The sequence below is a fragment of the Trachemys scripta genome, chromosome 1 (genome assembly GCF_013100865.1).
Source record: "Trachemys scripta elegans isolate TJP31775 chromosome 1, CAS_Tse_1.0, whole genome shotgun sequence".
Classification (NCBI taxonomy): domain Eukaryota; kingdom Metazoa; phylum Chordata; order Testudines; family Emydidae; genus Trachemys; species Trachemys scripta.
The window spans coordinates 10949986-10974615 of NC_048298.1; the positions used below are offsets into that span (position 1 = coordinate 10949986).

General features: G+C 47.2%; 1 protein-coding gene across 1 annotated transcript in view; it reads left to right on the forward strand.

Annotated features, from left to right (window-relative positions):
* The window catches only part of ITIH2 (inter-alpha-trypsin inhibitor heavy chain 2), a 40322-nt gene that overhangs the window by 6239 nt on the left and 9453 nt on the right, over positions 1–24630 (forward strand). The window contains exons 3-16 of the mRNA XM_034764522.1: positions 205–240; positions 1514–1686; positions 1938–2042; positions 3673–3835; positions 5326–5433; positions 7646–7774; positions 9419–9535; positions 10276–10444; positions 13936–14061; positions 14936–15117; positions 16139–16324; positions 18189–18328; positions 19166–19338; positions 22552–22677. Of these exons, the coding sequence (XP_034620413.1) occupies positions 205–240; positions 1514–1686; positions 1938–2042; positions 3673–3835; positions 5326–5433; positions 7646–7774; positions 9419–9535; positions 10276–10444; positions 13936–14061; positions 14936–15117; positions 16139–16324; positions 18189–18328; positions 19166–19338; positions 22552–22677 (1933 nt within the window). The remainder of the gene's footprint in view (positions 1–204; positions 241–1513; positions 1687–1937; positions 2043–3672; positions 3836–5325; positions 5434–7645; positions 7775–9418; positions 9536–10275; positions 10445–13935; positions 14062–14935; positions 15118–16138; positions 16325–18188; positions 18329–19165; positions 19339–22551; positions 22678–24630) is intronic.

The window sequence follows — 24630 nt, forward strand, 5'->3', positions numbered from 1 at the left end:
AAAATCCACCCCTTAAGTGCAAGGAATAAAGAAAAGAGAAGGACACTACGAACTAAATCCAGTGACTCTCATTGATTCTGATCATCTTGTGAAACAATATATGGGCAATATGCTGTTTGACCCCTTCAATAGCTAATTCATGACCACTAGACTTGTAATTCTCAGGCTTGCTGAAGTCTCATTCTCTATTTCTTTTCTTCCCAGAGAAGCACATTAAACGATGAGGACTCTGGAGAGTTGGTGAGTTTTCTTCTGGGAAAACGAATGATGGCAAAATGATTTTCCAGTTAACCATTATCTGGAAATCAATCCTGCTGTTTGTTCAATGCCTTGCTTGTATCACTGATCGGGTATTAACCTGTTTTCTTCAAACAGCTGACTGCTTGTGCAATGCTGTTCGGGGGATTGGTACAAGATTTCGTGGTGATATATATTGTACTGATGTAGGAATAAGCACAAAAATGAACAGAAAACATGCTCTCCCTTCCTCTAAAAGGCAATATTTTTATAAACCTCATGGCAAATCATGTTGTTTTCTCAATGAACTGCCATGGTAGATCTTACATCTGACCTGGTCTGCCAAGTTGCCTCCTCCCTCTCTTATTTAAGTCTTTCTTTGAAACACACTTTTTCCAGAAGGCCTATAAATCCCAATCCTCCCTACATGTAGTGTTAGTGAAATACACCAGGGGGTTGTCCTCACACAGAGCTGAATTGTTTTACATTAAAGGAGTGATTCTAAACCAGTTCAGTTAAACCAGAGCAAAAGGCTGCAAGGCTCTTAGTCCTGTTTCCAGGCTTATTTTGGTTTGATTAGGAACAGGCTAAAGCTGAGGTGAACTGACCTAAGAGTCTCCACGCGGGTTTGCACCAGTTTAACTAAACCTGGTTTAGTGTGTAGACAAAGGGCAGGTCTACACTTACGTCCTGGTTCGACGGCAGGCAATCGATCTTCTGGGATCGATCCCGGAAGTGCTCGCTGTCGACGCCGGTACTCTAGCTCGGCGAGAGGAGTACGCGGCATCGACGGGGGAGCCTGCCTGCCGCATCTGGACCCGCGGTAAGTTCGGACTAAGGTACTTCGAATTCAGCTACGTTATTAACGTAGCTGAATTTGCGTACCTTAGTTCGAAGTGGGGGGTTAGTGTAGACCAGGCCAAAGCCATAGACACAACAATCACTAGCTGGGATTGAACCTGGGACCTACTGCACCAGAAATTCATCCGCCTCCCTCTTAAGCAAAGGAACTTTAGATACTAGAAAGTAGCAAACCGTCATGCAATATGAGCTCATGTACTAGGCTAGTATATTACAGTACTCTCTTGTTAGACAACCTCGTCCCAAACGTCTGAGATCTACAGGACCTGAAGATCCATTGAGGGAGCCATTTTGTAATGAACTGTAGCTAAATACAAACACTGTGATTGTCAGCATGGATTGAGCCATCTCTCCATGCAAAACGTAGCTGGTGTATCTTTATCCCGAATTTTCAAAGTTCTCGTCTCCATTGCAGGTGGCTGGCGATGACAAGATAAGTATTTATAGCTACAAAGTTCAGTCCACCATAACGTCTCGTTTGGTCGACACCATGATCCAAAGCAAAGTGGAAAATAAAGCTAAGCATGCCCAAAATTTGGTGTTTGATGTGCAGATTCCCAAAGGAGCCTTCATTCACAACTTTACTATGTAAGTAGTGGGCAACTGTATCTATTGCGTGTGATAATTTCAATAATCGAATAAGAAGGTGGCGGAAGGATAAGAGGGAAAGTGTCCATAACTTCTATTGTATATAAAATAATACTTTTCCAAGATTTTTTTTTTTAAAGTAAAAGTTTCCACTGGATTAGGAACAGGTGTGATTCAACTTGATTTCTCCTTAAAATAAAGAAACTCCACAATAGTCTCTGTGCTGATCTGTCTGTGTTTTTCTCTCTTAGGAACATAAATGGCATAACGTTTACTAGTTCAATTAGAGAAAAATCTGCAGCCAGACAACAATATGCTCAGGCCAGGGCCAAAGGTAAAGCTGCTGGAATAGTAAGGTACAAAGATTTTTCCTCTTTATTATGCTACTGTACTTCCTTTTCCTTTTATTAGAATCTTTAACTCCCAGACTCTGAGACTGGTCTGTGTCCTGACACCAAAATAGGATCTCTGGTGGAAATCCCATGAACATGAGTACAGTGTCTTTATTTAGGCCCTGATCCAGCAAAAGACTTAAGCACATGTTAACTTTAAGCCCATGAATAGTCTCGTTGAAGTCAGAACTTAAGTGTTTTGCCAGATTGGGGCCTATATATTAAGTAATTATTTTATGAAGTGCTTACCACAAGCGGCTAAGACACTACAAATAAAGGGTCAGCATGATGCCTATGCACCACTTAAATCCCATTAATGTTCTATTTTGAGATTTACATGGGACTTAATCAGAACTTATACTGGCTCTCTGCACAAGGGTGAACTTCACCATCATGTGACAAGCCCAAGCTTAGTAGCAGAATCAGTAGTGGAACCCAGGAGTCCTGATTTACACTTCTATTCCAACCACTACTTCAAATTTGTTTTTGTTTTTTTTAAACAGAAACCAGTAATCTGCAAATGTTAGAGGTGGATTCAAAGAGCAAAATTCAAATCTAGATCCTGGTCTGGATTTGGAACTTCTTAGAATTCTGGGTGGAAGTTGAGATCTGGGTTTTGATTTTGACTGTGGTATAGAGTGGAGCCATCTGCAAACTTTGGGTGCTGATCTGAGCCTGGTACCAAACATTCCAAAGCAGAGCTGGATGAAAGCTTTCTGATGGAACCTTTTTCCATCCAAAAATGCCGTTTTGTCAAAATCGATACTTTCTGTGGGCCTGTCAAATTCCAACAGATTTTCTTTCGGAAAAAAAATTGAAACAAAGCTCTTGGATAAAGCCGAAATGTGCCTTATTAAAATTTAACAATTTGATTTTTTGTTTTGAAACGACTTTTCACCTTGACTGTTATATTATAATTTTTAATAATAGAAAAACAAAAAGTTGAGATCAGAATAATATATTTTAATTGACTTGAAATTAAATTATTCTGGACATTTCATTGGGTAGGAAGTTTTGGAATTTGCTGCGGAACAGAGAATCCAATTGCTGACCAGCTCCAGTCCATTGCTTTGAATCTCTGATTTGGTTTATCATAGAAAGGTAGGCCTGGAAGGGACTTAGAGAAGTCATGCTCCCATGCTAGAATTTCCAATCCTCCAGGATTGTCCTAGAGTCTCCAGGAATGGAAGATTAATCTTTAATTTAAGATCATGTCATGTGATGAAACCTCCAGGAATACGTCCAACCCAAATTGGTAACCCTACCCCATGCTAAAGGAGGACCAAATATACCTAGACCATCCCTGACAGGTGTTTATGCTCATCTATAGCAAGAACAATAGTTCACTTGTCCAGAGCTCACCTTGTGTTTCCATCCTCAAATTGACAAAGCCTCATTGAGTTGATATGTAAGTGTGGTTCCCTTTTATAGGCCAAATTTAAGGCCAAATTAGCTATTAAATCTCCCTGTATTTTATTAACTCAGGCCTTTAGCAAAAAGCAGGTGTTATTCTTGAAGCGGGTACTGAGTGAGTTTTCATATTCGGGTGCTTGCCGCACAGAGATACAGCTTTGTGTTTTGACAACACCTCCAGGAGCAATGCCCTTGACATGGAAAACTTCAAAGCTGAACTGAACGTGCCCGGAGGAATGAAGGTCCAGTTTGAAATTCATTACCAAGAAGTGATCCGGAGGAAATTGGGATCGTACGAGTATGTTATCCCTCTGCAGCCTGGAAGACTAGCAAAGCACCTAGAGGTACAGGAGAGTCAAGGACTACAATGTTCTGTGTTGCTTCTCACCCAGATCACTGCAAGTGGCACGTAGTTGGCTGGTTCTTGCAGAAAATACGAGCATGTGTGACAGTTCGTGCGATGCGCTCCACTGCACACTTATATACAACTTCAGGGCTCTTCTCCCTCATGAGTCGTCCCACTGAAGTCTATAGGGGTGACTCATGTGAGTAAGTGAGGCAGGATTTGCCCCTAATTTGTATAACACCTTTCAAAATATCCCCATCCCTAATTCCAGAGTGAAGTAGCCTACAAAAGCAAGCAGGGTTTTTACATAAGAAAACTTTTCATTGACTTCACTGGACTTTGGCTCAGGCCCTAAGCGAATGTTCACTACTCATGCTCCCGTGTTGCAGAGTATGGGCTGCTTCGTGCTGACTAAGGGCCTGGACTTGTTCCCATCGATTGCTACCTTGAATCCTGTTTTCCCCACTGGAGAGTTGACTCGCTGCCTGATCTCCCACCCAGTAGCAGCACCAAGGAGGGCTCCACCGATATTCTAGCTCCAGGTTGGGACTAGAGGGGAAAGCAATTCCCTTCCCAGTTTCCCCACACACCCTATAGGAGGGAAAAGCAGCTCACTATCCAATCTTCCCCTACCTTCGACAGCAGGAACAGACAATGCGTAGGAGCTGGGATGGCTACTTGCCAGTCAGTCTTCCCTTGGCAATGGGACCAGCCAGGCTGGTGCTATGGGCGGGCAATCAGGGCGCTATCTTCCAGGGGGCACTGTGCCACTCAGGGTTTATTTAGTTTTGCTTTGCTGACTGGCCAGCCTTTGTTCTGCTCAGAGGTGTGAGATGGGTGTGGGGGAGGGTCTTCTGCCCTGGCCAGCAACCCACCTAGGACTGTTCCTGGGGACCAGAGAGTGAAACAACACACTGTCCTGTCTGCCCTACCAGCAACTTGGATCCAAGGATGAAAGCGAGGAGGAGGGGGAACAGAAGGGAGCTGCACCCCCCGCCCCCCGGCTGTCAGCAGACAAAGCGCTCCCACTCCATTCCCCGCATGGGGCGGGGGGATCAGTATTTCCTTGCACCTCCCCTTCTCCTTTGTGGCATTATTATATCCTTGGGGGCAACAGTTTTAGGAAGAAATCACTGGAGACACAGAGAGCTGTAAACCTTGAAGCCGCCATTTATTGCCACACCAGAACTAACCAACAGCCAGCCAAAACTGGCTGGGCGATCCCCTAATAATCTAACTCAGTTGCCATAGCAACACAAGAGTCTATTACCACGACAACCAAATACACAACAGGTGTGAGAGCTCCCCCTGCTGTTTCGATCTGCTCAAATCACTGCCTGAACCCCTGGCATTGGCTCTGTTCCTGTGGCAGCACCCTGAGGCTGGGTGTTGTCGCATGTGTGTTTTGGGGAGCGCAGAAGTGCTCATGAGACACTGGGGCATTTCTAATGAGGCTCCGTGTTTACTGTCCTCCCCTCTTGCCTGTAGGTGGATGTCCGCATTATTGAGCCTCAGGGACTTCGTTACGTGCATGTTCCTAACTCGCTAGGAGATCACTTTGCGGGAATCACCACCATCACTAAGGGAGAGAAAAAGGTAATGGTCAAAGCAGTAGTTGACACCAAGAAACTGTAGGTGTACAACATTTTCTCCCACAGGGGATAAGATTCTCCCAATACCCACTGGGATCTGGCAAAGTAACACACGCTCACCATACAGAAAGCACTTGGAAAGAGGAGATCTGTCATTCAGAATGCAGACATTTGATGATCGCACCCTACCCCACGTCTGAACAGAGAGACGTGCCAGTTAGTCAGTGAACACCACTAGTAACTTTGCTGTTGCTGTTGATTTTAGATGAAAGGTGTTCATATACTATGGGGATGGCAGCAGTATAAAACAGATAGATCGATAATGAACAACATCTAACCCAGAGCTGATCAATACTTCGCATTAGAAACTCAGAAATAATCAGATGCTGGGTTAGGGCTTGATTACACATGTAGTTATTCTGGAGCAGCTATTCCTGTGTGTGGACTCTCTTATTCCAGAGTAAGAGTGCCTTTTTCCCAATCAGCTTCAAGATGGAAGTGAATTAAACTAAAACCAGAAAAAGGCACTCTTATTCTGTAATAAGAGTGTGCACACATGGAGTTTTTCCAGAATAGCTAGTCTGCTTTAAATTCATACCATACCTTATTCCAGAATAACCTTCACATGTAGACAAGCCATGTTCTTCAGGGCTAGTTGGTTCAATGATTTGATGCCCTAGACTTTGACCTCTTGAGAATCAGTAGACGTCTGTGGACATACTTTATGTTCTCATCACAAAAAACCGGACAATTTGGTATAACTGGCTTTATCCTCTGACGAGTGCTCCAATTCTGTGTTGATGGGATCAGTATTTAAACATATATACATGGATTGATAGAAAAGAGGCCCAGGTCTAGAGTAAAATAACAGACTATGGTGTTTTGGCAGGTCTGTGTGATGGGTGGGGGGAACTTGCTGAGCTGCTACTCACACTATGTTTGGCCTTACGCAGATATCTGGTTTGGTCTTTAGATACCAAGATGATGGATGACTTTTAAATAAATAAACTAGACTCTACTACTACAGTCCCTCATATTCATGAGGGTCAAATATACACACAAATACAGTCTATAACTAAGGTTATACTATCAGAGGGGTAGCCGTGTTAGTCTGAATCTGTAAAAAGCAACAGAGGGTCCTGTGGCACCTTTAAGACTAACAGAAGTATTGGGAGCATAAGCTTTCATGGGTAAGAAGTCAGCCCCCTGATATCAATGCACAGCTTCACATCTTGTTTATCCACAAACCCACTTAGCCAAAGGTTTGGGCTGAGGCACACAGGGTTGTAATTGGAGCAAACTGAATAGCATGAAAATGTATTTGCAAACACGTTGGCAAAACCCAGCCCACAATTTGATTTGGCGATGTTCATGCTCTCAACTGTTCATGTCAATGATCAGGTTCTGTGGCTATTTTTGGAGTTTTTATCTCTGCTAATACTACTAATAATAATAATAATAGATAATCCCAAGGGATCCCACTCATGGACCAGGGCACAGAACAAAGAGATGGTCCCTGCCTCAAAGAGCGTACAATCTAAATATAGTCATGGGCAAACATGGATAGTTCTGAGTTAACATGATGTTCACTATTGACTATGTGTCATTTGTTATTTTCCACTTTTAAAAAGTTGAATTAATCCAATCAGGAAAGAGAAACAATACCATGTGACAAAGGCGACAAATCACGGATATCTAATTACTAATATTCATAGCCCTCAATTTATAGGAAATCTATAGGTTGTCATTTGTTCAGACTAGCAATTACAAATAACAGATTCATGGAAATCATTATCATGGAAATCATGGATATTGTGAAAATCATGGATGTCATGCAAATATTTTTTTTTCCTTGCAAACAGGAGCTAAAAAAGAGCTAAAATCATCCAGTGAATTGCTTATGACAAACAGTTTGTCCAGCTCTGTCTGTAATACAGGGCTATGACTCTGTGTGTTTGCACACAGAGCTGCTATCAGTGAAGAAACTGAGCGAAGAAAACCAAAGAGCAATCTTTGCTTTGAAGCAACAAAAATCCCTCTCCGTTTTACTCGAAAAATTACAAAGGTGCTCAATGAAATTGTGTGTCCCCTGGATACAAAAGCCTAGTCCATTGCTTCTTGCAGGACTCATTCCTAATCTCTTGAAATGATACCATTGTCGTGGGATGTGTGGTTGACTTTGTAATGGAGTCCCCTTGTTCACATCTCACCTCTAGGCCCACGTGTCCTTCAAACCAACGGTGGCTCAGCAACGAAAATGCCCCACCTGTTCTACCACGGCAGTAGATGGGAATTTTGTGGTGACGTATGATGTGCACCGAGAAACCAAAGCTGGAGAACTGGAAGTAAGTTTATTCTGTTACCATATGTTGCTCTCGTACAGTAACTCCTCATTTAACGTTGTAGTTATGGTCCTGAAAAATGCAACTTTAAGTGAAACGATGTTAAATTAATCCAATTTTCCTATAAGATTTAATATAAATGCGGGGGGTTAGGTTCCAAGGAAATTTTTGGGGGGGCAGACAAAAGGCATTGTATACTGTACAGTACTGTACTGTGGTGGGGAGGTGCCCCTGGCTTACCCCACACAGGCACAGCCTGCTGCAGACAATGATGCAGACAAGGACGCTAGGAAGCACCTTGCACAGCAGCAGTGGCAGCTTCCCCCCAGAAGAACAGGCACTGACTTTGCCGGGGGATGCTCCAGGCCCGCCTCTTCCTGTCCCCGCTCCACTCCAGGCCCACCTCTTCCCACCCCCACTACACATCCTCCCTGGAGCACGCCGCATCCCCGCTCCTTCCCCTCCCTCCTAGCACTTTCACTTTAGGATTTTCTGGGAGGGAGGGGGACGAGCAGAGATGCACTTCCCCACTCCTCCCCCTCCCTCCCAGAAAGTCCTAAGCGCCGCCAAACAGCTGCGTGGTGGCGGGGGAAGCACTGGGAGGGAGGGGGAGGCAGAGAAGAGGAACTTGGGCAATGCTCCCTTGTAAAGTCGCTGCTCTTCCACAGAGTCCTACAAGCAGTGGACAGAGCAGGCAGCCAAACGATGTTATAAGGGAGCATTGCACAACTTTAAACGAACATGTTCCCTAATGGAGCACCGATGTAACTTCGAAACAACGTTAAGCAGGAGGACGTTCAGTGAGGAGTTACTGTACATAATGCTGAGTCTAGGGGGACGTAGGTGGGCCCTGAATGTCAAGAGCTTTAATTTAGACAGAAATGAGACGTAAGGGGGCCAGAAGACAAGTAAGGTAGCCCCTAAAAGCCAGAAGGGGACCCAGCCCCACCCCCCAAGCCTGACTGTAATTCAAGTACTGGCCTTACCCAAAATGGAACATCAGAAATAGTTGCCACAGCAGAGCAGACTATCCATGATCCCCATCTCTGGTGCTCTTTCTGCGTTCCATTAGGGGGGGAACAAAGCACAGCATGGCTGAACAACAGAAGTAATCAAGAATCCTGCATCCAATTGAAGTAGCAGGGGGATTTTAGGCAGGCAGAATACAGTTACCTAAACAACAAGTGGACAGGACCAGCTTCCTGTCTTGTCCAAAAGCCAGTGTCTCTTGCATCGCAGTGTTCCCCACCGTACTGGGCACTGATTAACCGACTCCAAAGGAACAGGGTCAGAAGTTGTGAGAAGGCAAACTGGCACTTCATTAGCGTCATGTTGGCGTGGAGTAGGGTTGCAGGATTGAGCTCTTTTACACCATCTCGTGCACCCCCCATGCCAGTGAAGGGGTGTTCCCAAAGCAAGTGAGTCCTTAGAGCCGATTTCTGCTCTCCCTTAAAGCCAGTGGAGTTCAGATACTGCATTATGGTGATGAGTGAAATACAAATGCAGCGCTAGCGACCGATATAACCGTGTGTATGTGAAAGCAGAATGTGGCCTGTAAAGAGGGCTGAAACCTTTCACTCCATTTACTGTCTTGTGCCATGTGGGAGCTTTACAGGAACTCTGATTACCATCGTTTGTATTTTGCAGATTTTTAATGGCTATTTTATTCACTACTTTGCTCCTGACAATCTGGATCCGCTGCCCAAAAACATTTTATTCGTTATCGATGTGAGTGGCTCAATGTGGGGACTGAAAATGAAACAAGTAAGTTCCTGATCTGTGCAGACATAAGGCCATGCCTTCATGTTCTCCCGTATGTTTAGCTATTGCTTACTTGACTGCCGCATACTTAGCTCTTGCCTGAACTGAAAACCACTAGGTTGGATCTTTAGGTCTTTAGTCAAAAGCGTCACTGGGCATTTGCCTGAGTAGAGGACTTCAGGATTTGACCCACCATATTTACTGTCCTTAAAATGTTTTCAGAAAGAAACAAGGTCATTTGAATCATACTGAGTTCTGAAATAGTAGATCTCAAAGCACTTTGCAAAGGAGGGTGATTTTTATAGATAGGGCCATGGAGATACAGAGAGGGGATGTGGACTTGCCCAGCCTCACACTGCAGGCCATGACAGAGCTAGAAATAGAACTCTCGTCTCCTGAGTGTTGTGCCAATACCAACGCAACACAACTTCCAGAGCAAGGTCCTCTCTGCTCCTGGCTTCTCCCTCTCATGATTAGTCTTCAGTGGGGATGGGTTGAGGAGGACAAGTTTGGGTTTTGCAGACTCCTTATCTGGATTCTGTCAAGCCAAGTCCTATTTTACCTGGATTTCCACAGTGCAGAGGAAGCAGGCTGAGAGACAGCCTCATAAAAGGTTCCAGTTTGGGCCCATCACTCATGTTGTTGTTCACCTAGTTTCTTACTCATTAGCTAGCATTTATAGGGTGCTTTGAATAATGGAAAGAGCTAAACGTGCCTATTCTTGTGACCCCTTCCTGTCTTAGACGGTTGAGGCGATGAAGACCATATTGGGTGATCTCCGGTCTGATGACCACTTTTCTATTGTTGACTTCAACCACAATGTTCGCACCTGGAGAGATGATTTAGTTGCAGCCACAGCGCCTCAGAAGGAGGATGCTAAGAAGTACATCCAGGAGATCCATCCCAATGGGGGTACGTGCATTTGATAACGAGGTACTCTCGGCACTTAGGTACCATGGGGAGAAATGCCTCAGACAGATAGACAGAGTCCTGTTCACAAAAGGCCAGATTTCCCACTCACGCAGCAAGAGTCACAAGGAAAAGGGACCTAACGAGGGGGGCAGAAGAGCCCCCTGGTCATTCTGTTGGGAAAGGCAGGTGTTCCTTCTGTGGGGCCAGTCCCACAGAGCCCATGTATCAGTAAGAGACGAGGGCAATGGTGCCACCACACTACCTCTCTGTGCCCCCAGCACCTCTGGACTTGGGACCAGATCCTTACAGGTATGTAGGCACCAAGCTCCCTGTCACAGGGTTCACTCATTGTGAGCGGCACCTCCTGCTGGCCATCCTGGGAATTAGCTCTGCTCGCTTGCACTCTCCCTCCGGTGGTAACTTCTCTCATCTTGTTTTGCTTTGCAGCCCTGCTCTCAGCCTCAGGAACCGCAGCTAGGCCCTCCAGCCAGGTCACTAAGGTCCTCCCGTTCTGGGGAAATCAAAATCTTTCCAAACTGGCTGCTTCCAAACTGGTGTCTCTAATGCCCTCGTCATTTCCCAGTGGCTAGAAGGGGAACCCAGGCCCACCCTGTACACTGGGTTCCAGCCCAGACATAGGTGCCGACTCCGTGGGTGCTCCGGCGCTGGAGCACCCATGGGGAAAAATTTGTGGGTGCTCTGCACCCACTGGCAGCCAAGCTCCCCGCCTCCCCACCTCAGCTCACCTCCACCTCTGCCTCTTCCCCTGAGTGCGCCGCATCCCCACTTCGCCTTCCAGCACTTGCCACTGCAAAACAGCTGTTTTGCGGCGTAACAAGCTGTGGAATGGAGGGGGGAGGAGCGGGAACACGGCGCACTCATGGGAGGAGTTGGGAAAGAGGCGGGGCCTGGGCGGGGATTTGGGGAAGGAGTCCAATAGGGGCGGGGAGGGGCAGAGACTTTGGGGAAGGGGTTGGAATGGGGGTGGGACAGGGGCGGGAGGAGGCAGGGCAGGGGTGGAGTCGAGGCGGGGCTGGGGGGTTGAGCACCCACTGGCCCCAGGAGAAATTGGCGCCTATGAGCCCAGGGACCATATAACAAGCAACCACGGTCCCTGTACGGTCCTAGCCCTTGTTGCTGTTTCCCTGGGCTTCTTCCTACCTATCTGGCTCCTCCCCTTCTCTGGATTTGCCAGCCTCAAACTCCCTCCACTCAGGGAGTGACTGCAGCCTACTTCCCTGCAGCCCTTCCCAGCAACAGCCCCCATTTGCAGCCAGGTAGCTGGGTTTAGACAGGCCCCACCTGTTCCTGCACAGGAGAGCCTGTTCCTAATCAACCAGTTGTTTGCTTCCTGGCTCCTCCTCCACGTGCACCCTGGGTAGTTAACTGGCCTATCTGGACACCTTAACCCCCTTTCAACCCTGTGTGGGGCAGACGCCCCATCATACGCCCATTACCTTTGAGGATCTGGTCCCTGGTCCAAGCAGCATGTCTCCAAGGCCTCCACTGGCTGCAGCTAACTTGGAGGCCACTAACCTGTTATGCAGTGATCATACTCCATGATTTATGGGCCCGATTCGCCTCTCATTTACAACGGTGTAAATCAAGAGTAACTCCCCTGACGTTAATGTAGTTACACTGGAGTAGACAGAGTGTGAGAGGTGCTTAATGTCATATCTTCAGAGCACTGTGTGAACACTGAGCACAGGACGGATGATTTTGTGGCTGAAGCTCGAGCGCGGGGAAGTGATTTTGCCTACGTGCATGGCACTGGTGAGATCGATACGGGAATGCTACACCCAGTTCTGGTGTCTACAGTTTTTAAAGGATGTTAGAAATGGGAGAGAGTGCAGAGAAGAGCCACTAAACTGATCTGAGGGCTGGAGAAAACGCCTTACCGTGAGAGATGGAAAGAGCTCAGGCTGTTTAGCTTATCAAAAAGAAGTTTGAGAGGTGACTCTTCACAGGGAGAAAATACCAGGCAATACAGGGCTCTCTGATCTAATCCAGGAGAAAGACCTAACAAGAACCACTGGGTGGTAGCTGAAGCCAGACCAATTCAGATTAGAAATAAGGCTCTAACAGGGAGTGGGGTTACCCATTGGAACAAACTACCTCGGGAAGTAGTGGCTTTTCCATTTCTTGATGTCCAGATCAAGCTTGGCTGCCTTTCTGGAACATACTCTATAGCTAAATACAAGTTATCAAGCACAGTACGGGGGTAACTAGGTGAAATTCCATCATCTGTGTTATACAGGGGTCAAACGAGATGATCTAATTGTCCCTTCCTGGCTTTAAAACCAATGACAGAGAATCAAGAGAGCTGGGTCTCTTCCCAGCTCTGCCCTGGATTTCGTCATGTGACCCTGAGCAAATCAGTTAACTTCTCTGTGCCATCATCCCCCTGCTGTTAAAGGGGGATAATTGTACTTCCCAACCTCACAGAGGCATTGAGGCTTCATTCTGAGCTTGTAGGGAAAGGAGCTATAGGAGTGCAAAGCAAAATGTATTTTAACCAGTATCAGAATCTGGCCCTTTCATAGACATTTGTGCAAAGGTTTGGAATTTTTGGTTAAATTCTCCCAAGTATGGTGGGGATTTTTAAATCCTAGGTGAAGCCCACCTTAAAACAGAGTAATACAGTAGTGAATCAGGCCCACTGAATGGACCACAGTCTGCTTTCACTTATGCTCATGTAAATCTGGGACAAGTCCATCAATTTCAATGAGTAACTCCACTATAAACAAGCAAAATCTGACCTAATATACTTAAAGCAAGGAACTCCAGTGGGATTAATTAAAAGGCCATGCACCACACCCCTCAGCATCTATTTCTGGGGAGGCCTTTAACTGTCCTTGAGGCCTTTGTCCCTGGGGGCTAACACAAGTGCGATCCTAAGATGTATTTCCACTGGAGTTGTGGACATATTAATGCCATTGGGCAAGGCAGTGGTCAGACCTCAACTGGATATTATGTACAAATCTGATCACCTATGTTCAGGAAAGGCTCATTCAAACTGGAACAGGTGCACAGAAGGGCTGTTAGGGTGATCGGGGAATGGCAGGTCTTTCTTACAAGAAGTGATTCAAAGAGCTTGGCTTGTTTAGCCTAGAAAAATGAAGGCTCAGAGGGGATATGATTCCTGTCTTTAAATACATGAGAGGGGTAGAATAAATGGGGCTAAATTGGCCATGAATAAATTTAGGTTGGACATGAGAAAAAGGTTTCTAATATCAAAGGAGTAAAGTTTGGGCACAATCTCCCAATAGGAGCAGTGGGGGCAAACAACCCAACTAGTCTGAAGATGGAGCTTGATAAGTTATAGAATGGGATTCTATGACAGGGTTGCCGGCATTAGCAGGGAACTGGACTCAGTTACTCAGGTCCCTTCCAGTCTTATGTTCCTATGTATTATTTTCTCAGGACTGAGCCTTTATTTCAAGAAGGAACGCTGCGTAGCAAACATGCTCATTTTATCGCTTCTTTACCAGGTACAAACATCAACGAAGCTCTTCTTCGAGCAATATTCATTCTAAAGGAAGCCAGCAACATGGGAATGTTGGACCCTAACTCCGTCTCCATGATCATATTGGTGTCAGATGGCGACCCTACGGTAGGTAAGGATCTTGCATTAGGTGAAATGAAAGGCCAGTTGAATTGGCTTAAGAAACACAACCAGCACATGGACACTCTACAAGTAAGTTAAGAAAATACTATTGTCCCTTCTTCCGATGCCAACATGTCCTGCTTCAGACATCATGTCGCCCCTCTGCCAAATGGTAGTGGAATTCTGAGGCTTTTCAGGCTGGCTTCCTAGTGGATGAGAAATGAGTGACATGGAGGCTGGGTATATCCTAAGGGTAATGTGCTTTATTTACATACATACTCCAGTCCTGGAACAGAGGAGGTCACAACCATCACACAGGCAATCCCCTCTTCCAGAGAGCTCAGCCCAGACTGTGATGGCTGGTCCACAAGAAGCTGCTCCATCCCAGGAATTGCCCCTAAATATGAAGAATAAAGCAGAAAGAAAATTAAGTTCAGTGGGGTTTGCATTGGGCCCCAACTGCACAAATTGCCTCAAAAGTCACCCCTGGCTGCTCTACAACTGAAGTTTCTATTTGGGGATTGGTCCTGCTTTGAGCAGGGGGTTGGACTGGATGACCTCCTGGGGTCCCTTCCAACCCTGATATTCTATGATTCTATGATTTAAAAAAAGTTACGTTCCTAGCCCTCATGATTGCAAAGAGCATCTTAAAATCATGAACTGAAGTGTAAACCATTAGTGGTGTCTTCCTGAGTCTGCAGAGAGCCTGAAACTATAGTTCTGTGAGATGAAAACAGTCCTATTCATCTCCATCTGTTACAACAGCAAACCAACATTCCCACTACAGACAATGAGGATATTCAAGGAATATGGGGATTTTTAATTGGGTTGAAGGGTTTGTTCTCCATTCAGGAGATGACTGAAAGTCACTCTCTCCCCTAAAGGTGAGCTGAAGTTGACTAAAATCCAGAAGAACGTGAAACAGAACATACCGGAAGATGTCTCTTTGTTCTCTCTCGGGATTGGATTCGATGTAGACTATGATTTCCTGGACAGGCTTGCTCATGACAACCATGGAATGGCACAGAGGATTTTTGGAAATCAGGAGACCTCTTCCCAAATGAAGGTGCATTTCCTTCCCTCCACCTCTTAAACTGTGAGGGTCAGATTCTGCTCCCAGCTGTGAATCTGGAATAACTCATTCGAAGGCGATGGAGTTACTCCTGGTTCACACAGGTCCCGCTGAAAGCAGAGACTAGCCATGAGAGTTCAACAGGGTAACGATCATGTCTGTAAACCCAAGACCTTCTATAACAAGGGGCTCGTCTTCATTACAGGGGTAAATTGACCTAAGTTACACTACTCCAGCCACGTGAATAACGTAGATGGAGTCGACGTAGCTTAGGTCGACGTACCCAGTGTCTTCACTGCACTGCGTTGACAGGAGACACTCTCCCGGTCAACTTACCTTACTCTTCTCAGAGAGGTGGAGTGCCAGGGTCGACCGGAGAGCGCTCTGCCATCGATTTAGCGGGTTTTCACTAGACTGGCTAAATCAATCCCTGCTGCATTGATTGCAGCAGCGTCATAGTGAAGACCAGCCCATAGGGATAAACTCTGAACTGCAAAGTAGGGTTTTTGGAGCTGTGTTAAGGGCTGTCCAGATCTAGGATTTTACTCTTCAGCCAACTCTATAGAGAAAGAGTCTAGTCATGAAGGCTAAATTCTGATCAATAGAGTTGGAAAGTGCTTGAAGCCTGGACTCACATCTATAAGCAATAAATAATAAAGGGCCAAATCATCAAGTCCTTATTCGTTGACTTCACACCTGCTTTAGGATTTGGGTCCATATGCACCAGAATTCACGCTTCCTTCTGCCTCTGGGTCCTGGAAGAAACTAGGTGTTTGTCACTACAGACTGTGGGCCTGAGTCTTTCCATTGACTTTACTGGGAGCTGTCTTTGTAAATACACAGACATTTCAAGGCCTATTCAAAAGGGGAATTGCATTTCCTGAAAAATAAACAGTGCAGTCTGGCCTTGTTGGGTTCCAGATTGTCGCTTGTACCTTTTGCTGTTGCGTTAGCATGTCAGCGAGGGTTGTGTCAAACACAACAGACTTACCCCCCGTGTCTTTTCCAACTGCAGAAATTCTACAATCAGGTCTCTACCCCGCTCCTCAAGAAAGTGGAGTTTAACTATCCTCAGGAATCGGTGTCAGATGTCACCCAGAAAAGTTTCGATAACTACTTTGGAGGGTCGGAGATTGTGGTGGCGGGAAAGGTTGACGCCAACAATGTGCAGCACCTGCAGAGTATTATCACAGCCACATCAGTGAGTCAGGCTCCCTTGAGAACACCCGTTCTTGCGGCTCGCAGGGGCACAGCCTTCTCCCATGAGGGGTAGAATGGGTCATATTGTCTGCAGTACCCCAGGCTCTGTGCGGGTTTATGCCAACGGCTGTGGGGTGTCACTTTCCTATCACCATTCCTGTCTTCAGTAGAATCTCCTAATAGTAACACATGGTACCAGAATAGGGTTGCCAACTTTCTACTTGCACAAAACTGAATGCCCTTGCCCTGCCCCCTGTCCCGTCCTTCCTCCGAGAACTGGCCCATGCTCTGCCCCTCTCCGAGGCCCCGCCCCCACTCACTCCATCCTCCCTTCCTCTGTCACTTGCTCTCCCCACCCTCACTCACTTGCTCATTTTCACCGGGCTGGCTCAGGGGGCTGGAATGTGGGAGGGGGTGCGGGCTCCGGGGTGGGTCCAGAAAAGAGGAGTTCAGAGTGCGGGAGGGGGGGAGGGCTCTGGCTGGGGGTGCGGGCTCTGGTGTGGTGCCGGAGATGGGGGATTTGGGGTTCAGGAGTGGGCTCCAGGCTGGGGCAGGGGATTGGGGTGCAGGAGGGGATCGGGGTGCAGGCTCGGGTGGCGCTTACCTCAGGCAGCTCCTGGAAGCAGCGGCATGTCCCTCCTCCAGCTCCTACGCAGAGGCATGGCCAGGCGGCTTTTCTGCGCGCAGGGCCGGCTCCAGGCACCAGCTTAACAAACGGGTGCTTGGGGCAGCCAAGGGAGAGGGGCGGCACCTGCGGCAATTCGGGGTGGCAGGTCCCTCACTCCCTCTAGGAGCGAAGGACCTGCCGCCGAACTGCCGCCGCCGATCGCGGCTTTTTTTCCCCCTGCCCAATTGCCGCCGGCGGTTGCGATTGCGGCTTTTTTTTTTTTTTTGGCTTGGGGCGGCAGAAATGCTGGAGCCGGCCCTGGCTGCACGCTGCCCCATCTGTAGGCACCACACCCGCGGCTCCCATTGGCTGTAGTTCCCGGCCAATGGAAACTGCAGTGTTGGGAATTGGGGAGGAGGCAGGGTGTGGAGCCCCCTGACTGCCCCTACACGTAGGAGCCAGAGGTGGGACATGCCAGCTGCTTCCTGGAGCCGCCAGGATCCCTTTTCGACCAGGTCACCGTATACCAGAACAATACTTCACTGTAGGCCGCATCCTTGCTTTCAGCCCCTTCACTGTGCAGTCCTCCTCTGCAGCTAGTGTGGAGCCACTCCACAGCAGCTGCTGCTTCCCCTCTGTGGGAGGCCATGGCCGGGGATGCACTATCCCTGCTGTGCGAGTGTGCACAAAGAGCCTCCCCGATGCCCCCACCGGAGATGGGATCCGCCCTGTGCAAGGGATGGTCTCACACTTCACAGGCTCTCCAGAGCTTGCCCTGCTCACTCAGCAGAACTGCCCCGGCTCCAGTGCAGGCAGGACCCGGGACGAGCACAGAGGAGAGAGCAGGATTTCTCCTGTAAGCGGTGTACTGCTCAGCACAGCTCCCTCTCCTCTGCTAAGAGCTCTCCACCCCCTTCCTCACTCCCACCCCAAGTAGCACCTATAGCTCCCCTTCTTCCTTGGTAAGTGCAGGGAGAGTTCCTCCGGCTTTTTCAATCTGCTGTGACATGATCACTGAGGGGGTGTGGGGGGGAGGTGCAATATACCCCCTTCACTCAGCCCTACTCATGCTGTCCAACACAGTCCTGTTAGCAGAATCACTTTCTAAATATGTGGGGGATCAGACTCCTAACAAGGGGACCCTGATTTTTAAAGGTCTGTCTGGGTCCTGATCCTGGGGCGGTGGGGGTGGCGTGATATGACTGCTTCATTTCACCGGCTCACACTGTGATCTTGGTATCTTTCATTCATCGCTTAGTCAAACGCCGAGCTAGTCCTGGAGACCCTGGCAGATGTTGAGGGACTGGATGATTTCCTGAAGAAAGAGCCGCATGCCGACCCCAAATTCACTGAGAAGCTGTGGGCCTATCTGACCATCAACCAGCTCCTAGCTGAGAGGTGGGGAGAAATGCCAGACGGGGATTTTTGATAGGGACCTAGCTGACCCCGAAAGGACCCTGGCGGTCACTGGGAGATGAGGGTTATCGGCACCTCCCAGGATCAGGCCTTTTATTGTACAAATGTGGAATATAAATGTAAACAAAAGAGCGTGCCACCTTCGCACCCTTGTTCTCACTCCTTCCCCCTCCTTTCTAATCGCAGGCATAAGGTTTTGGTTCAGCTTGTTCTGGTGGCAGAGTCAGTGGTGTCTATCGGGCCTGAACAGGGAGGGAGAAATAGCTCAGTGGTAGACCATTGGCCTGCTAAACTCAGGGTTGTGAGTTCAATCCTTAAGGGGGGCACTGAGGGATCTTGGGTAAAATCAGTACTTGGTCCTGCTAGTGAAGGCAGGGGGCTGGACTCGATGACCTTTCAAAGTCCCTTCCAGTTCTAGGAGATAGGTATATCTCCATATATTATTATTAACATGGATTGAATAAGTGAAGTTAATGAACAAAGACCGAGAGTAAAAGGATTTGGCCCCTTGTTCTTCTAGGCCTTGCTCCATCTCCCATTGAAGTCAACAGGAAGAGCCCCATTGAAATCAGTGGAAATTGGATCAGGCTCTTTGGGTCCAATCCAATGTCCATTGAAATGAAGGGGAGTCTCACTATTGACTTCAGTGGGCTTTGGATTGGGACTTTAATCTTTGCCATTCACATTCCCAAGGTCCTAGCTGGTTCCTACCGTTCTTTGATTCCCCTGTTTAGGATGAACAAGGATCACAACCTTGATTTAAGCAGCAGCTGCCCTGCACCGCTGGTAACAAGGGGGTCTATTTATTTTTCAACACAGAAACCTGGCCCCCACTGCTGCTTTGAAAAGGAACATCACCAGATCCATCTTACAGATGTCGCTCGACCACCACATCGTGACCCCTTTCACGGCCATGTTGATAGAGAATCCTGAAAGGAATGAGAGAATGCTGGCAGATTCTCCACAAGACCAAAAAATAGGCTGTTGCCCAGGTGGGTGTCTCCATCTGCCCCATTTGTCAAGCTCTTTTTGGCGTTTAAAAAACCAACTTGCAGTGGAAATGAGCTGTTCATTGTCACTTGTGCAGACTAAAGAGGTTCACTAAGACAATCTACGTTAGTGCTCATGCGGGGATCTGTATTTTAAGGGAAAGGCCCTGAATTAAATGGGCAGTTAAACCATCAGCTTCTTGTACAGTTAAATTTTCAACATACCCTTTTTGTCGGCGTTACCCTCGGTGGGGACTGACTGCACCACATTTGCCCATTCTGAGCATTTCTGTAAACCTACAATGACCCCGCTTTATTTGTTGTGGGAACAGATACGTTATTCCACTGGTTCTCAAACTTTTGTACTGGTGACCCCTTTCACATAGCAAGCCTCTGAGTGTGACCCCCCTTATAAATTAAAAACACTTTTTTATATATTTAACACCATTACAAATGCTGGAGGCAAAGCGGGGCTGGGGGTGGAGGCTGACAACTCGCAACCCCCCATGTAATAACCTCACAACCCCCTGAGGGGTCCTGACCCCCAGTTTGGGAACCCCTGGTCTATTCCGTGTGTTCCACTTATATAGAGGAGCTGATTGAGTCATGGTGCGGCTGTTTGTGGTCTCCAAGATGGCTGTGGATAGGTCACAAGACCACTGGAACTGGAGCTCTCTTAAAGATAGAGTGTCTTCGTTCATTAGTCCTCCAGAGTGCTCTCTTTCCTTTGTTACTGTCCAGCCCCCATTTTACAGCAGCCTTCCATTGGGCCAAAGGGGGCGGGGCTTGTTTGTCCTGTTAGGACCTGACCTATCAATGCCCATTGCTGTCAATGGGTGCCTTTCCACTGCCTTCAGTGGGCACTGGTCAGGCTCTTAATTTATTCATTCATCACTGCAAAGCCAACTGATGACAAATCCAGTACCGACTATATTAACAGCCGTTATCAGCATAGGGCACTCGACTGGGATGCAGAAGTTTAATTCCTGTCATTGGCACTGACCTGCTGAGTAACCTTGGGCAAATCACTTCCTCTCCCTGTGCCTCAGTTTCCCCATCTGTAAAATGGGGATAATGACACTGCCCCCCCACCCTTTGTAAAGCATTATGAGATCTGAAGATGAAAAGAGCTAGATATTTTTATTATTATGTTGCGCTTTTGCTGTTCAGTGGTCTGTAATAGTAGTATGTTTTTATTGGAGGAAAATGTCTGAACTGTGGTGAAAATGAGGCACTGAAAACCAAATATTACTCCCTGAGGCTATAGCGAATGGTGATTTATCATGATACTAAACAGGAGATATTCTGCTAGATTGAGATGAAAGGGAAGCAACGTATGTAGCTGCCACAGCACGGTCAATTTTGCCTTTCACTTTAGAACTGTTTATAACTATGCAGAAACTCCAGGCCCATCTGTCCTGCGTTCTCAGACTGCTGGAAAGATATCAAAAGTGTCCTCATCCTACTGCAATCAAATGCGTTTTTTAAGTCTGCAAGATGTTACAGTTGGTTAATTTGTTTTTCTTTTACATTGTAAATCCTCAACTGAGATCCATGTAGAATGAAAAGATTTTTATTTATACCATGTGCTATGGCTCACCACGTCTGCGCATCACTACCCATGTCCATTTGCTAAACCTATTACAATGGGAATTCCGCATACATTGCATCAGCTGATTTCTCCAGGTCATGGTTTGCTTTACTTAGGAGGTTGGATGATGTAATTGATATTAACATTGGGGCCATTGTTCTTTCAGTGTGCTAACATATTTCCCAATTACATTAGACATTAAGGATCAGATCTTGTTGCCACTGAAATCAGTGGCAAAACTCCAGATGAGCTACAAGGGACCAGGATTTGACCCTAAGAGAGGATGATACCCATAAGTGCTCTCGCATAGCAGTCCTACACTGACGGCTGTAGAAAATACAGTGGGTTGAAGAAAAAAATCTTGCACTTACCCGGGATGGACTAGATAGCCATTTATACCTTGAATAAACCAGAATCAACCCAGGTTTAGACTGGCTTCTGCCTTAGGTAGTCCTGTCCCAGACGCGCTTCACAGTCTTTCGCCAACATTGAATTCACTCATTTTTTGAAAAGAACTGGTTAATTACATATTTATTATTATGCTATTCTGAGACTAGACTGTATGCTGGATTTTTCCATTGCTTAATATGCAGTAGCATTAATGTGGGGCAAAATTCTGAAGTCCTTGTATAGTTTTTAACTCATTCTTTATCTCAAGCCAACCTCCCATCGAGCTATACCAGTGGGAGTTTTGCCTGAGTAACCACCGAGTAAGCTCTGAATTAGGGTGAGTGTACAAAATAACCTCAGTACTTATTTCTCGCATGCTTAAAGGCTGAGGAAAGCGCTGAACCACTGCACATGCTGAAGATCTTTGCGTAATCGGGGCCTATTCATGTGAGTAAAGGTTAAAGGATCAGGCCCTAAGTTTCAAAAATAGTCTCACACTGAGCACATTAAGGGCTTGTCTTCTTGAATATTTAATTCACAGCAAAGTGGGGTGTGAATCTAGCCTGCACTAGCCTGCCAGGCACTTAGCAGTGTAACTGCAGGATCATGGGTAGCGGCGGCAGCAGCACGGTGGCTTAACCATGTCAGGTATGTAATCCAGCGGTTCCAGGTGCGTTTGTACTTGGCACAGCTAAGCCAGGCCTCTGCTGCTGCCCATGCTACCCCGGCTACACTGCTATTCATGCTCACACTAGCTCGAGGAGAGCTAGAGCAAGTATATGGACACAAGCAGGAGAAATCATACCTTCATTGTGTTAGCTATGTGTTGCAAGTGTAGCCACAGCCAAAGTGTCTGTGCAGACCCCCAACAGACACTAACAGTTCTTAGTGCACTTTGATCTAGTCCACTTTGAAATGGGACTAGATCAAAGCACATTAAGGAGCTGTTAGTGCACGTCAGCAGGGTCCACATGTATACCCTGTGCCGCAGCCTAGTGTGGGATAGATTCACTCCCCAGCTTGCCATGGACTAAATGTTCATGTAGGCAAACCCTTAATTGTAAATCGGCCAGATTCTGATCTCAGTTACACCCGGGTAAATCTGGCATAAGTCTCCTGCAGTAAATTGGATCAGAATCCCGATCATTGTGTGCTAAAGTGAAAATTACAATGATCCTTTATCAGTGCAGCCATTTTTACTAATTTCCAATGTCATGTAACCTCTTCACAAACAGGTACTTTAGGTGTAGCCTCCAATGGCCGTGATAAGCCCATCCCACCCTGGGCGAAACCCACACCTACGGCAAAGCGTCCATTAAATGCTCTCAAGGCTCCAACTGCATCTACTCACATAACCTCAGGTAAAGACGGTGGGCTGTCTGTCTGCTTTCCTCCCTCTTGCTTTGCTTAGTACAGCTCTTGTATACAAAGGTGTGTGTGTGTGTATGGGCCGGGGGAACAGAGCAATGGCGGAAGAAGCCAAATGGCCCGTTTATCCAAATGGACGGAGATAGCACTGCCTGCTCTCCATTCACCTAGGGACAGTCACTGCATTGCATTGGTTTTGACGTGCCATTTCCCCCACCCACTTTCAGAGGTCACTGGCCTCCACTGGCAGAGGCCCACATTCCAGTTTGAGAGCAGTGCAAAATCGCCACATATGCTCTCAAGAGAGGGCCTCCGTCTGGATACAGATTTGGCCCTGAATCTGAACTTGCCCATAGTGAAAAGGCAAAGAAACCCCGAATATTTGTTGCATGGCTGCTACAGAAAGGGAATTTCAAAGCCTCATTTCTTCACTGTGATGCTGCCCTGCAATTGTTCTCAGCACCCAGATCACAAAGATTTGGGCCTACATATTCTAAAACAGGGATCGGCAACCTTTGGCACACAGCCCATCAGGGAAATCTGCTGGCGGGCCGGGACGGTTTGTTTACCTGCAGCGTCCACAGGTTCGGCCGATCACGGCTCCCACTGGCCGCAGTTCGCCGTTCCTGGCCAATGGGGGCTGCGGAAAGCAGTGGCCAACACATCCTTGGCCTGCGCTGCTTCCCGCAGCTCCCATTGGCCTGGAACGGCGAACCGCAGCCAGTGGGAGCCATGATCGGCCAAACCTGCGGACGCTGCAGGTAAACAAACCGGCCCGGCCCGGCAGCAGATTTCCCTGATGGGCCGCGTGCCAAAGGTTGCCGATCCCTGTTCTAAAGCATCCAGTAATTCTGGATGTCTCCAAGCTGGAATCAGTAGGGCCTGATTTTCAAGTCAGCAGCCACAGTGCGTGCTCAACCCCTCTGAAAAATCCAGTTCTGAATGACCCACACCGGGCACCAAACTAATCCAAAATGAGAGGCTGTTTTTGCAGTTTAGGCCCGAGTCTAAATGGCCTGGTGCTGAGAATAGCGGAGCCACGTCTATGCGTTTACATTGAAACTAGCACCAGTGCTGAAAAACAAAATGTGCTAGGGAGATGTATTTATTTAGTACTGATTCATGTGCAAGGTAGTACTTTATTTGTCTGGCCAAAACCAGGCACCTCTTGTACTGGTAAACGTGGGGGCTTGCCCCCCAGTGTATTTAATCAACCCTGGAAACAATTTACCACGGGGCATGGTAGATTCTCCATCACTGACCATTTTTAAACCAAGGACGGCTGTTTTTCTAAAAGACCTTCTCTAGGAATTATTTTGGGGAAGTTCTATGGCCCATGCTATACAGGAGGTCGGCCTACCTGATCACAGTGGTCCCTTCTGGCCTTGGAGTCAATGAATTTGAAGCTGATGAATAAAGGTGCTTTGCCCTAACGCTGTACAGAGAGATTTCTCAACTGCCCTGAGTTTGCTTTTGGAATGGGGAGTATTGTGTACATTTTGCTTTGGTAAAACAGACATCACATGCTCATGTAGTGACTCCACTGGAGAATAACAGTCAACGATTGCTACAACTAACGCAGCTATTCCTGTAGCCAGTAGAGGCTGGTGCTCTCAAGTTCAAACCCTATTCAGAACTCATGCAGAGGGTCGTTACAGACACCCCAAAGTTACACTCAAAATATCCATGGCACCATTGTATGGCACCCAGATAAGTAGGAGTTCTTTACAAGCATGGTGCATCACTTATGTGGTTTAAAGCATGAATGGACAAAGCCCTAGAACAGGGGTTCCCAAACTGGGGTTCGTGAACCCCTGGGGGTTCACGAAATGTTACAGGGGGTTCTCAGGGAAAAATTCCCTAATGGCGGACAGAGCTGTCCCTAGGGACCCCGGCTCGGGGCCAGCAGCCTGGAGCCCCTGGACTTCCAAGAGCTAAGCAGATCA